This window comes from Hyla sarda, chromosome 7 (assembly GCF_029499605.1).
Source record: "Hyla sarda isolate aHylSar1 chromosome 7, aHylSar1.hap1, whole genome shotgun sequence".
NCBI classification, from domain to species: domain Eukaryota; kingdom Metazoa; phylum Chordata; class Amphibia; order Anura; family Hylidae; genus Hyla; species Hyla sarda.
Window position 1 is genome coordinate 74,186,681 of NC_079195.1, and position 15,688 is coordinate 74,202,368.

Sequence of the window (15,688 nt, forward strand, 5' to 3'; positions counted from 1 at the left end):
AAAGGCTACAATAAGAAACGCACTCCCAGATGCGTTAGCTTTTCCAATACAGATGAATTACATGCCTTGGATACAACTTTTTCTAACTTGGAAACATCTTCTGCATCAAGTATGGAGTCTGTTAACTTTATTCCGGCAAAAAACTAGAAAAAAGGAAAAGCAGGAGAGGTGGACGGAAACACAGGAAAACCGCACTACGCAAATCGGAACCGCAACTAAATGATGAGTATTCTGCCTTAAATATTTCCAGTTATATTATATCAGATGCAGAACATTAACCTTTGGCTAAAGGTTAAAGTTTTGCCCTATGCTGTGATTTCAATCTGTACAATATCATACTGGACATTAACGGACTGGCTAGATAACTCACCTTAAAGAGACATTTTTTTCTTTGCAATTTCCAAGACCAACAAAATACAACTGAAATGTATAGCAATAATATTGTGAATAATACTGATCAAATTTATATTTTTTCATTAAATACAATCGAAGTGGAATTTTACCGTATTCTGATATAACACCTGCCCGTTTTACCACAAAAAATCCTTGATTCTATCCAATTTCCTCCAGGTGTGAGGCGTTGGATCGGTTCCAGGTATTTTTCGAGCAGCATCTAGTCATTTTGCATAGAGAAACCCTACAGCGCAAGACGCAAGCTGTGAACAGCAATCTAACTGAAGCCGAAAATTCAGCTTTCTCTGCACTGCGCAATAACCACAATCTCGTGGTGCGCAGTGCAGACAAAGGTGGTTCCGTGGTCCTACTCAATGCAGGTTTATACAAAAAAATTTATGAGGAGTTACTTAATGAAGTGACTACATATAGAAAACTTATTTCCAAAAAGGGGTATTCCAGGAATTTTTTTAATTTGACTATGCTACAGGGGCTGTAAAGTTAGTGTAATTCGTAATATAGTGTCTGTACCTGTGTGTGATGGTTTTCTCACAATTCTTATGTGATTTTCACCCCACTATTTATTTTTACCAGCATACAAAATGACTATTGTCTCGGATTTTCCCAGCTTGCAATGCGGCCGAGACCTGACTCACTAGTCAGCTGATGACAGGGTGCCTGTTTGCTTCAATGGGTGGAGCAATCGCTTTGTGGGAGAGCGATCAATCTGCAACTAATGCAACAGCTGTAGGTACCCTGATTGAAAACCACAGTCGTCCGTAAAAATGAAAAATTGTATTTTTCATTTGCACAGCCCACTGTTCCAAAGATCTGTCAAATGCCAGTGGGGTGTAAATGCTCACTGCACCCCTTATTATATTCAGTGAGTGGTGTAGTTTCCAAAATGAGGTCACATGTGGGGGGCACCATGGCCTTCAATTCTAGCCTAATTCTCTCTCCAAAAGCCCAATGGCGCTCCTCTTCTGAGCATTGTAGTTCACTTGCAGAGCACTTTATATCCACATATGAGGTATTTCCATACTCAGAAGAAATGGGGTTACAAATTTTTGGGGGCTTTTTCTCCTATTACCCCCTGTGAAAATTAAAAATTTGGGGTAACACCAGCATTTTATAGAATTTTTTTTTTTCTACATCCCACTTTAACAAAAGTTCGTCAATCACTTGTTGGGTGTTAAGGCTTGAGTGGGGTAGTTTCCAAAATAGTGTGCCATGTTTTTTTTTTTTTTTTTACTGTTCTGGCATCATGGGAGCTTCCTAAATGCGACATGCCCCCAAAAACCATTTCAGCAAAATTCGCTCTCCAAAAGCCCAATGTCGCTCCTTCCCTTCTGAGCCTCTAGTGCACCCGTAGATCACTTTACATCCACAAATGAGGTATTTCCTTACTCAAGAGAAATGGGGTTAAAAATTTTGGGGGGCATTTTCTCCTTTTACCCCTTGTGAAAATGAAATGTTTGGGGTAACACCAGCATTTCAGTGTTAAAAATCAAATTTTTAATTTTCACGTCCCACTTTAACGAAAGTTCGTCAATCACCTGTGGGGTATAAAGACTCAATTTACCCCTTGTTACGTTCCTTGAGGGGTGTAGTTTCCAAAATGGTGTGCCATGTGTTCTTTTTTTTACTTTTCTGGCATCATGGGGTCTTCCTAAATGCGACATGCCCCCCCCCCCCCCCCCCCAAACCATTTCAGCAAAATTCACTCTCCAAAATGCCATTGTCGCTCCTTCCCTTCTGAGCCATCTAGTGCACCCACAGAGCATTTTATATTAATATATGAAGTATTTCCTTACTCAAGAGAAATGGGGTTACAAATTTTGGGGGGCATTTTCTCCTATTACCCCTTGTGAAAATGAAATGTTTGGGGTCACACCAGCATTTTAGTGTTAAAAATCAAATTTTTTATTTTCACGTCCCACTCAATTTACCCCTTGTTATTTTCCTTGAGGGGTGTAGTTTGCAAAATAGTGTGCCTAGTGTTTTATTTTATTTTATTTTTTACTGTTCTGGCATCATGGGGGCTTCCTAAATGCGACATGCCCTCCCCAAAACCATTTCAGCAAAATTTGCTCTCCAAAATGCCATTGTCGCTCCTTCCCTTCTGAGCCCTCTAGTGCACCCACAGAACACTTTACATCCACATATGAGGTATTTCCTTACTCGAGAGAACATGAATTACAAATTTGGGGGTCTTTTTACCCCTTGTAAAAATAAAAAAATGAGGCTACAATACCATGTTAATGTAAAAAATTGAGATTTTTATTTTTCTCCTCCATTTTGCTACTATTCCTGTGAAGGGTTAACAAACTTTTTGAATGTCATTTAAAATACTTTGAAGGGTGCAGTTTTCATAATGGGGTCCATTATAAGGGATTTCCAACATAAAGACCCTCATATTCATTTCAAAACTTAACTGGTCCCTGAAAAATTCTGATTCAGAAATTTTTGTGAAAAATGGGAAAATTGCTGCTAAACTTTGAAGCCCTCTGATGCCTTCAAAAAATAAAAACATGTCAACTTTATGATGCAAACATAAAGTAGACATATTGTATATGTGAATCAGTATGTAATTTATTTGACATGTCCCCTTTCCTTACAAGCAGAGTGCTTCAGAGTTAGCAAAATGCTAAATGATGCAAGTAACGACAAAAATTTAACACTAACATAAAGTAGAATATGTCATGAAAAAACATTCTCGGAATCAAATTTATAAGTAAAAGCATCCCAGAATTATTAATGCATAAAGTGATAGCGGTCAGATTTGAAGAAAATGCTCCCGTCATAATGGGCTCTGTCCCCAAGGGGTTAAAGATTGGGTGAATGGGTGTATGGTTATTTGCATCCTCTCACTAGAATTACTCCATCTTTCAATAGAGACACTAAACACCTTTTGGGCATTCTTGACACCATATCATGGACAGACGGGGCACGTGTGATGACACTGCCCTTTACTCTTCCATTCCGATGGGAGAGGGCCTGTCCGCATTAAGGTATTTTTTGGATTATCACAGCACATATTCATATTCACTAAAGGAATTTTTGTTTATGGCGGTGGAGTTTTTACTCACCAACAATTTTTTTGTGTTTGACGGACAATTCTATTTGCAAACGAGGGGGCCTCTACTTTCGACCTGGATATTAAGAAATGTTCTAATTACCATACAAATTTCTACCAGAAATAAAGCCCCTTTGTTCCTTACCAATAACTTGTTTAATAACCTTTTGAATTCTATTTGTTATGACCTTGGAGAACAATTTACAATCTGTTTTTAAAAGAGAAATAGGCATTAATCAGTCGACCTCTAAAATATCCTTACCTTTTTTTTGTATCAATATTATGTTGGCTTCCACCATTGATGGGGATAATCCGCCCCATTTTTAAGGATTCATTTATTACCTCAACTAGGCAGGGCAATAGGGCGTCCTCAAAAATTATATAGATCTCATATGTTAGCCCGTCTAATCCAAGAGATGAGTTACCTGTCAAAAATTTGCTATATTTTTAATCAGGAGCCCCCTAAGAAAATACTTAAGAGCATCCCAAACCATATGGATCCCTGTGGACCCCTTGTTGACCCTCCAAAAACTATTAATCTTTTCACGGATTCCCTGAGTTACCTCCCCAATCTCCAAACAATGTGGGTTTATCTTCATAATGCAAATTCCTACTTTATCTCCTCCCTTCTCAATATAGCAAATCATAACAGAGTGATCCGATATGTTCCCAGGTTCATATTTAATTTTCTGAACCCTGTCCAATGCTTCTTTATTGGCCAGTACTAGGTCTATTCTTGATGCAGTTTTATGAGTTTTGTTAAAGGGGTTCTTCAGTGCTTAGACATCTTATCCCCTATCCAAAGGATAGGGGATAAGATGCCTGACCGCGGGAGTCCTGCCGCTGGGGACCCCCGTGATCTTGCACGCGGCACCCCGTTTGTAATCAGCCCCCGGAGCGTGTTCGCTCCGGGTCTGATCACGGGCGATCACAGGGCGGGCGGCGTGTGACGTTACACCTGCGCCGGCGTGTGACGTCACGCTCCGCCCCTCAATGCAAGCCTACGGGAGGGGGCTTGATAGCTGTCACGCCCCGTCCCATAGGCTTGCATTGAGGGGCGGAGCGTGACGTCACACGGGGGCGCAGGCATGACATCACATGCTGCCCGCCCTCTGAACGCCCGTAATCAGACCCGGAGCGAACACGCTCCGGGGAATGATTACAAACAGGGTGCCGTGTGCAAGATCACGGGGGTCCCCAGCGGCGGGACTCCCGCGGTCAGGCATCTTATCCCCTATTCTTTGGATAGGGGATAAGATGCCTAAGCTCTGGAGAACCCCTTTAGAACAAGAGAAAGTTTCTTTACTGTGCAATTTAGATCGCCAAAAATCTTCCCATCCAATTTCTTGACACCATTTCCCAAATTTAGTTAAACCCTTACAAGGGGACGACTTCTCCAGTCCTTTTACTTATCTAATACAGAGTTAAAATCCCCTGAAATGAAAATATCCTGAAATTTTTCCCTTCTATAAATTCAGCCAGCCTTCCAAACACTTCGACTGAGAAGGGGGGCGGAATGTACAAGAAGGCAAGAATTTTATCCACTCCCTCCCATCTAACATATGAGAAAACAAATCTGCCCCTAGTGTCAGTGATTACTTTATATACATTAAAATCAATTTGACGATGAATCAGGACTGATATTCCCAATGATTACTGAGAGAAGGTGGAATGGAATGATTCCCCTGACCACCTTCTATTTACTAACCCAATATTATCAATTGTAAGGTGTGTTTCAATTAAACATACTATTGCAGGGAGAAATTTCTCAACACGTTGAAAAACTGACACTTGCTTCCTCCTATCTTTAATACCCCTTATATTCCATATTCCATATACCCCTTATATTCCCTTATATTCCATAAGTATTTTTTTATCCATACTTTTTTTTTTTTTTTATAAATGCCCTATACTTTAACATATTTCCTTATTTTTGACCAATGACAGACTGAGACACCTTTCTTTCACACTTTAGGAGGTCCCTGCCAGATGCGGTAATAATATACACCATTACCAGTTTTGCTTATATAAGGACTTTGATATAAAATACAGTGAGCTAAAAATTATTTGATATGAAAGACAGTGAGCTGTTGCTCCTCAAGTAAACTGCGGAAGCACTCAATTGTAATCCATTTCACACATTCTGAACATGGCCCTACTTCACTCCCATGTGGCGTGGCTCTTAAAAATATCAAGTAGAAGGGTAACTTTATTCATTATCTGAGACACCTTGTTATTACCTTTTGTCTTCCTCCTAAGGCAAAGAGAGCATATTCAGGAGTCTTCCCCTTTTATTTACCGTGTAGTTTTCTTCCAGCCTTTTCTGTAGCTTCCTGCCAGAAGCGGTAATAATATACACCGTTACTGATTTTACTTACAAAAGAGGCCTCTGATATAAAAGACAGTAAAAAAAAAAAGTCTCCAATATAGAAGACAATAAACCGGTGCTTCCACAGAATAACCACGGCGGCTCTCAATTGCAAACATTTCACACATTCTGAACATGAATTAAACTCACTCCCATGTGGGTTAACTATTATTATAGCAAGACTTAATATAGCTGTCAGGCCCAAGGCCTGTTTATTAAAATCCTATATGTGTATTATAATTATAACTGTGTGTGATGTATTATCCAAGACCTGGGGGTGGAGGTCATTCAGACTGTGGGTTTGTATATTGCATTTTATTGGGGGTCTGGCTGTTTGTTTACATCTCCTTTGAAGTCAAAGGCTCTTTTGAAGCAGCAGGATGTAAGGGCACTCTGGTCCCATCATATAATCAAACAGATAAGGGGTCAGGAAGAGAGATGCCCCACCTGGTGGGATCAGAGGGGAGGGGCAATGGAGTCTCCCTCCAAGGAAGCAGAGAAGACTTAAAAATGCTGGACTCAACTGTTGGGTGTTCAAGGCTGTGCCCAAAAGCTGACAAGAGCTCTCACCCACAAAGAACGGCTATACCATCATGCTGTAAGAACTTCATTTTTGTTTTCTGAACTTGTCTTGCAAAACTCTTTTATATATTTTTATACCTGTATGTCATTTGTTTCTGTATTTTTATATAGTCAGCACTGTGATACCTTTTATCAGATTAAATGTTTAATTAATCAGCTCTGGTCTTTGATCTCTAAATATATGAGCTCACCTTTCTGAAGGCAGCTCTGGTGGAAACACGTTTATCTAAGGGTTAATATGGTGACTTGCTGGGACTAGTAGTGTATACCCAGAGGTCCGGTGGCCTTAACGCTTGCACCATCACACTCTCTCTAGCGTCTTAGCTGGACCGATAGGGTGTGATTGTGACAACTGGTGGCAGCGTTGGGACATATTTAGAGATTTTTAGTGCTTGCTGGATTTTACCTGTAAGGAAATCTTAGCACTAAAAAAGAAATTGCATACATATTCTTGTGTGTAAATTCCAAAGACAGAGCTCAGTGCTGGTTTAAAAGACATACAAAAAGAGTGCAAGACAGTTCTGTCCTTCCCATCTCCTGTTTTACCTCCTCTGTCTCATCTCGGAAATATGGAGGCATATCGCAAGCAGTCCAAGCCTGCACTGGAGCTAATGTGCCAAGAAAAGGACATCCCTACTGCGGGAAAGAACAAGGAACAACTTATTGCTGATCTTGTGGCGTATGACGCCCGTGCAGAAGAGCTGAGTGACATGAGGCAAAGTTGTACAGCTGGAACTGCCATCCATGGACTGATATCTCCTGGGGAACACAGAAACATTACTCCCTATCAGGACAGTACTCCACATGAGGCCTTGGACTCTTATATGCGGACTGCCTTACAACACCTTGGGAATGTGGATGCCCATATGAAACTCCAACTGCTTCTCCAGTACCAAACTGCAGAGAGAGAGGCCCAGACGCGAGCCGCAGAGAGAGAGAGGCACAGATACGAGCTGCAGAGAAAGAGAGACGGCAGAGACAGAGGCCCAGCGGAGGCATGAACTGGAGGTTCTGAGGCTGAGAGGGGATGCTTCATCCACACGGACTGATGTGCAGGATCAAGGAGACCACAAACCCCGCTTGGAACATTTCCCCATGTTGGAGAAAGATGGTAATCTGGATTTGTTCCTGAGGGGATTTGAAAAGGTTTGCCAGCAGTTCCATCTACCTAAGGAACAGTGGGGACGATATCTAACCCCACGGTTGTGAGGGAAAGCTCTGGATGTGTTTGCTTCTCTTTCCTCTGAGAGTGACCAGGACTAAGAGGCAATAAAATCTGCCCTGCTAAAAAATTTTAATCTGACTCCAGAGACTTATCGGAAAAAGTTTCGGACTTTGCAACAAAGCGCCACAGAAAGCTGCACTCAACATGCAGGTCAGCTAAGGACTGCATTCAGGCAATGGACTGGGTGGCCTACAAGTCACTACCTATGAGGCCCTGGAGGACTTGATGGGCCTGGATCAGTTTCTACGAACACAGAGCTTTGAAGCCAGAGAGTGGATATTGGACCGCAAGCCCAAGACAGCCATGGAAGCAGCAGAACTAGGAGATGACTTTGCCAACAACCGGGCACCAACAGCAAAGCGTGGATCTGCACAAGCCGGAGCAAGTACCTGGAGGGGAGCCACACACCCACAGAGCACCACCAGCAGCACCAAGCCAGACGGAAAATTCTTGCCATCAGTGCCAAAAGCAACAGGAGCCACATTGGGTCAGGGGGACACCCACCGATGTTACAGATGCAACACTATTGGGCATCTGAGTGCCACTTGCCCCAACAAAAAGAATTCTCCACCAGTAGCTGGAGGACAAACAGCCGTTCTTCTGGTGTCCGGAGCGGTGGAGAAAAGAGCGGATAACCTGCAGAGTGTAACTGTGTGTGACCGGGTGACAGTGGGTTTGCGAGATTCTGGAGCCTCCTTTACCTTGGTGCGGCCTGAAGTGGTGGATACAGAGGACATCATCCCTGGAAGAACCATGGCTTTAAAAGGAATTGGAGGTGTGCGGCCTGCTGTGCCCATGGCCCGTGTGTACCTGGATTGGGGTACAGGCAAAGGTTTGCGGGAGGTGGGGGTCTCTGAGGACATCCCTGTTAATGTTCTGCTGGGGAATGATTTGGGTCAGATGCTCTGTCATTATGCTCCAGAGGACACTACCTGCACACCGGAAGGGCTAGGAGATAGCCCTGTTTATTCTGAGGTAGTGTGCAAAACTTTGGGAGACACTGCGAAATGGGGTAACTGGGAGGGAGTGCAGGGGATTGCTAAATTTTTACCTGTGACTGAACCAGTAATGTGTTCCAAAAGTGAAATGGGGTGTATTGTAAAATGTGGTGACAATGCATTGCCAATGCCAAAACCTAGTGGAGATGGGCTAGGGGGAGGGGTTGGTGTGCCCCTGGTGACATGTAAGGATGATTGACCAGCAGTGAGTGATATGTCCCAATCCTGTGAGCCTAAGGAGGAGGAGGGAAGGAGTGATAGCCCTGTGTATGATGCATGTAACTTTGTTATGTCTGGAACTGAGGGAGAGGAAGATGGAGATGCTAGTTCACCTGGGGGAAATGTGCTCCCTGATGCCCCAAAATGGGGGGAGGGAAATGAGCATTTCCAGGAAGCTCTGCGCAGTGACCCCAACCGCCCCCCCCCCCCCCCACCCTTGAAGGACTGTGACAACTTGCTGAGCATACAGATGTTGACACAGATGGGCATCGGGTATATTGGGAAAATGATATCTTGTACTGGGAGTCCCTTTCCAAAGGCATGCTAGGGGCCCAGGAGAGAGAAAGGCAGTTAGTGGTTCCTAGGCAGTACAGGAAAGAGCTGCTGAGGTTAGCCCATGAGACCCCCCTGGCAGGACATTTGGGAGTGGTCTATGCGGTCATAGAGAAGGAATGTCTAGCTGTGGTCTGGGCTTTGCAAAAATTACAGCCATACCTGTACGACAGGGATTTTACTGTCATAACTGTGCACAACCCTCTACATTGGTTGGACAGAGTGTCCGGTAACAATGGCACCTTAAAACAAATGCTAAAAACATTTGTAGAATCGGAGGGCAGAGACTGAGAAAAGTATTTACCCCATCTGTTATTTTCTTACAGGGAGGTACCCCAAGAATTTACAGGTTTCTCGCCCTTTGTATTATTATATGGTCACAAAGTGCGGGAACCCCGAGATTTAGTTAGGGAAGAATGGGAAGGGGGGCTACATGCCCCTGAGACTTCTGTGGTAGAGTATGTTCTGAGATTCAGGGACAGGATGCAGACATTGACTGGGCTGGTACAGGACAACCTCACAGCAGCACAGTCCAGGCAGAAATACTGGTACGATCACAATGCAAGGGACCGGGTCTATGAAGTGGGACAGAAGGTAATGGTTCTGAACCCCATCAGGCAGAATAAGTTGCAGGCTGCCTGGGAGGGTCCCCATTCTGCAGCGCCTAGAAACCACTACATATGTAGTTGCCCTTGATGAGAAAGGTCAGAGGCAGAGACAGTACCACATTAATATGGCATACTATGACCCTGAGGAGGTGGTACTCAGTGTATGCAGTGCACCAGAGGAAGGGCTGGGTAGTGATCCCCTACTAGACCTAGTGGAGGAAGCTAAGAGCCAGGGATCCCTTCAGGATGTAGAGATCAATCCACAGCTCTTAGCTGCAAAGAAAAGGCAGCTAAATGAGGAAATAGGCCCATTCAGTGCCATCTTTGCCTGGGAATGCAGGGCCTGTGGTGTCAAGAAAAGAAATAGACGGTTAATGGAGACAGATCTATCAGCCTGGAGAGGCAAGATCTCTCTGTCCCCATCTTAAGGGGGAGGTGTCAGGCCCAAGGCCTGTATATTAAAATCCTATATGTGTAATATAATTATAACTGTGTGTGATGTATTATCCAAGACCTGGGGGTGGAGGTCATTCAGACTGTGGTTTTGTGTATTGCATTTTATTGGGGGGTCTGGCTGTTTGTTTACATCTCCTTTGAAGTCAAAGGCTCTTTTGAAGCAGCAGGATGTAAGGGCACTCTGGTCCCATCATATAATCAAACAGATAAGGGGTCAGGATGAGAAATGCCCCACCTGGTGGGATCAGAGGGGAGGGGGGGATGGAGTCTCCCTCCAAGGAAGCAGAGAAGACTTAAAAATGCTGGACTCAACTGTTGGGTGTTCAAGGCTGTGCCCAAAAGCTGACAAGAGCTCTCACCCACAAAGGACGGCTATACCATCATGCTGTAAGAACTTCATTTTTGTTTTCTGAACTTGTCTTGCAAAACTCTTTTATATATTTTTATACCTGTATGTCATTTGTTTCTGTATTTTTATATAGTCAGCACTGTGATACCTTTTATCAGATTAAATGTTTAATTAATCAGCTCTGGTCTTTGATCTCTAAATATATGAGCTCACCTTTCTGAAGGCAGCTCTGGTGGAAACACGTTTATCTAAGGGTTAATTTGGTGACTTGCTGGGACTAGTAGTGTATACCCAGAGGTCCGGTGGCCTTAACGCTTGCACCATCACACTCTCTCTAGCGTCTTAGCTGGACCGATAGGGTGTGATCGTGATAATAGCTATAAAAACAGTCTCCGGTATTTTGAGCATATATGAACTATCTCTCCCTTGCCAGATTATTAGGGCCCATGCCTGCTCCTTTCAGCAGTCTTTCCCCGTCGCTGTAAATCCCCAAAGCAGTAGTGTTGAGCGGCATAGGCCATATTCGAATTCGCGAATATTCGCGAATATATGGACGAATATTCGTCATATATTCGCGAATATTCGCATATTCGTTATATCCTCGTTTTATTTTCGCGTATGCGAAACTTCGCGTATGCGAAAATTAACATATGTGGAAATTCGCATATGCGAAAATTAGCATATGTTAATTTTTCGCATATGCCAATTTTTGCACGTCAGTCTCACACAGTAGTATTACAGCCTTCTTTACACCACACAACCTGGAAGCAGAGAGGGGTGATCACTGTGATGTGTACTGTGAAGAAAAAAAAACGAATATTCGTAATTACAAATATATAGCGCTATATTCGCGAAATTCGCGAATTCGTGAATATGCGATATTCGCGAATAATATTCGAATTGCGAATATTCGCGAGCAACACTACAAAGCAGGACATCTTCCTAAGATCTATTGCAGTTCATATTACATGTGAGGCACCTTGTTTCACTACTCACAGTCCCCACGCTGTCTTTCGGTTACAGCAGGTGTTCTTGGTGGCGACTCAGCTCCCTCCTCGGATAACGCCAGCCTGTGTTTGCTCGCAAGCTTTTCTCCTCCTGTGACACAGCTCCTTCTCGGCTCCCTCTCTCTCGAGAGAGAGAGTGCCTCATCCACTCCCACCGTCTCCCACGTGACCAAGGCTCCGCTCTCCCCCTCACCACCCATCCTCGGGGGGAGGGTCTCCACACTGCAGGATACGGCACCCGGCGGCATCCCAAGGGATCGCTGCCACTCCCAAACTCGGCCGCAGCCCTAGACAGCTCCAAGCACTCCATCCTTCCTCAGCAACAGGTATCCGTGTGTCACAGCCAGAAGCCAAAGGGAGAAGGGGTACCCGATGTCAGGCAAAGTGTCCGGCACTCAGCTCATCTCATCCCGGGGAGGGAATTCGAATCAGGCAGGGGGGGGGGGGAAAGGAATAATTGTTCCTGGAGGTCCATAGTCCGGAGCTGACGGCGTTGTGTCATGCCGTTACGTGACTTTCTATTGACTCGTGACACTTTAACTACTTAATGTTTCCCCCAGTTATATAGGGTATAATCTGGTGACAGGTTCCTCTTAAGCAAACAAAACTTTTCTTTCTGAAACAATGGCATTTTTGATAGCGTGGTAGAACACACTTCTTGGTTATAGGTTACACTAATTAGCACCATACGCTTTTTGGTTTGCAAGTCACATTTGATGGCACAAACATCTGAACATAACAGAGCTCAACTTTTAAGTTGCGTTTTTGAGCTGTATTCTAGAGTTCTTTACAAACCTCCATAGTTCCCCATCAGTCAGGTTGTGTCTGAAGAGGTAGGTGGCTTCAAATTTTCCTTTAGTGCCACTATGGGTCTCTGGGAGGTTTCCCCTGCAACAGCCAGCTTCAACCAGGCGTTTCTCACAAGGTTGTACAAGCCACTTCATATTGATCTACCTATCGCCTCCATGGTCCCTAGTAAGTGTTAAGTCACTACCTTCTACAGAATTGTCCCCAAGCACTTTTGGGAGAGAACAAATGTGGCCCTTGCCTAACTAACTATCATCAGGGCTGTATTTTCCATTAGGCACGGGTGGATCTGTTTTAAATGTAATGCCTCAACAGGTGTAGACCATCTGGGTTACCTTACTGGTTTGATTTGGAAGGGGAGTCTAAGTATCGTCTTAGTTTTCACCCTTTATCCCACTCCAGGATGTGGAAGCAGGGCTTCAGCTACCAGGTCACCAGGTCTTCAGGATACCAGGTCCTTGCCCCCAGAGTAGTCCCAGTATAGATAACGACTGTCCAGGCAGGCCAGACCGCCTTGATAACAGGCAGAGGTGTGGTTGGTGCAATAGGTCAGCAGTGGCACAAGTTGGCCCTAAAGTCATATGTCAGGAGGGTGCGTCCCTGACACAGCCCACCCATGTGAGGCTGAGCCCCCTTCCAGTCTCCTTCAGGCCCCCTTGGCGTGAGTGGTCTAAATCCTCTAAAGTCGCACATCTTTGTGCATAAATGGTGATTTTTGAGCAAAGACACCACTGAGCCTTTTTTAAACCTGGTCTATTGCTATCTGATCTTAAAATGAGTTATCATTTATACATATTTGGTGGCTAACTGGGGGTGGCGTGTGTAGTAAATGGCAGGGTACAGTGACTGGAATAGAGTTTTTGATGCCAGGGTAGTATTAACTTCCACACTCAAAGGATAGTAGCTTCCTTGGCCAAGCACTAAGGCAATAACGACCACAGATGCAGGATTACAGAAACTACTTCAATTTTACTCAGGAACATGCAGAATAAACAGGAACAGTTAGACATTTAGTGAAAAGTCCACTGGAGAATGCTTTAGGGATCAGAGTTCTTCTAGGCACTATGGGACTTATAGTCCTTGCTGACCAGCTTCTTTCTTGCTGAATTATATTTTAGACTGTGCAATATACAGAAAGAAAAAAGTGCTCAGCTCAGCATCCACTAATGAAACGTAATGCAGAGACTTCGGCTGTAAAGAAGCAACTGGAGCTCGGATTTTCGGGCTGCTTCCCGTATGTAGGAGCCATGAAGACCCAAGTAAGCCCACGGACCCCATTCACAAAAGAAGAGCATAACAGGAGATAGAAAGCCTCAGAAAACTCTGGTCCATAAGTCTAAGTCCATCCTATTAATTAATTAAAGCTACAAAGTGCAGTCTAAAATATAGTAACCATGAAGATAAGTGTGATCCAGCTGACAAAAATAGTAATAAAATGTAGCTTTTACTAACTCATGTTAAAATCATGGGTGAACAAAAAGAAAACACCCCGGTGGGTTAAAAGCAGCACGCCGACGCATTTCGAGCCACATCATTTCGAGTTACAAGGGCCATGATTAAGAGCTCCTTTGTAGATCAAAACGCATCTGGATAACGAGGTGTTATCCAGTAATCCGGGGTGTTTTATAAGTAAAAGCTACATTTTAGTACTATTTTTGTGAGCTGGATCCCCCTTATCTTCATGGTTCCCATATTTTAGACTGCACTTTGGATGGACTTAGACTTAGGATGGACTTAGACTTATGGACCAGAGTTTTCTGAGGCTTTCTATCTCCTGTTATGCTCTTCTTTGGCGAATGGGGTCCATGGGCTTACTTGGGTCTTCTCCCCACTGTGGACTTTGTTCTGACTTGCTGGATGACCTGGTCAGTGGGATCCTGTGAAGGGTATTGTCGCTCAGGAACAGGTTGATGCAGCAACTGGGCATCCTAGGCCTGTCCTCATGTGGTGAGGTACAGGTCCACAGGTCCACAGCAGAGATCTGAAGGTGACCTACACTCTCCTCTCTCTCCACTGAACTCCTCACAACTGACTAGCTCCTTCCCATCTAGCCACACTTGGGGAGCAGGGCAGCAGCCCTTATTGGCTTAAGCAGTCATGTTATCCCCTAAGCATCCTCCTGCACAGACAAGTTAACCCTTAAGGGCACAATAAAACATAAAAGTGCATATGTGCAAAAGTACAATATCTTTTACAGTGCAATACAGTATAAGAAATAACACCTTTACACTTGGAGTTGTGGGGCCCAAAACAGATATTTAGTGAAGCACCTGAGGCGGCATTTACCTGACAGGGCCATATTCTACACTGGGACACCACACATAAGTTTATTCTACATATTAAGATTGTATAAGAAAAGTAATGGCCAACTATTTTTTTATCTCTTACCTAGCCAGACTGAGTCGAACTGTGGCTCCAACCAAACTCATGATGATGTAAAGGTAATGTGAAGACCTTTTCTGTGACCTGATCCCATCCCCCCGTATATAATCTTTGGCTATTGCAATCTCTTATTCTGTGAACACCTCTTGTCCGATCCTCACATCCTCATTTCTGAGATTTACCCTTTACATCCTCTATACTCTGAAACTCACTTTTAGTGGTCAGAATGAAAACTGCAAGATTTCAGGACTATTTTCTAATATTGATGGTAAAATAAGAGGTCCTTTTGACATATTCCCTTTTAATTAGCTTCTATATTCAACATCTGTCTCCTTCCCTAGTGGGACATGAGCGGAGAAAAAAATACTGCAAGCAATCATTTTTGTCGGCTCAAATCCTACTAACAGACAGACCCCTATAACAGACAGACCCCTATAAAGTCGATGAAATAGGGGATAATTTTAAATTGTGAGAATTCCTCTTTTGGGTAGGGTCACACATGCTGTATTTTGCTGCATACTTGCTGCCACATATTTTGCTACCCATTGAAGTCAATGGGTAGAAAAATCTGCAGCAAAAATTGGCATGTGTGACCCTACCCTTAAGAGCAATAATGTTGTCAGACTGCCGCTTGGCTATTGTTAGACTATATAAATCATTACATTACAGTTACATCTATTGATTCACAGGTAACTTCTTCCTTTCTCTTCTCCATGTGGCCCAGACAGACGATTCCTTCTAGCCACGATTCACCTCTGCAGAGCCTGCCAGTCAAATATTTTAGGCCCAACACTTTTCTACTTGGAAGTAGGTCCCTCGCAGATAGTTACCCCCTGTAGGTAGATAGTTGCCCCCTGAATGTAGCTGTCCCCCCGTAGTAGTAGC

At 43.8% G+C, this 15,688-nt stretch overlaps 1 protein-coding gene across 2 annotated transcripts in view; it reads left to right on the forward strand.

Annotated features, from left to right (window-relative positions):
- The window catches only part of LOC130281910 (arsenite methyltransferase-like), a 70,247-nt gene that overhangs the window by 14,731 nt on the left and 39,828 nt on the right, over window positions 1–15,688 (forward strand). For both annotated transcript variants that reach the window (XM_056529653.1, XM_056529652.1), the window contains exon 3: window positions 14,814–14,862. In XM_056529653.1, coding sequence (XP_056385628.1) covers window positions 14,814–14,862 — 49 coding nt within the window. The remainder of the gene's footprint in view (window positions 1–14,813; window positions 14,863–15,688) is intronic.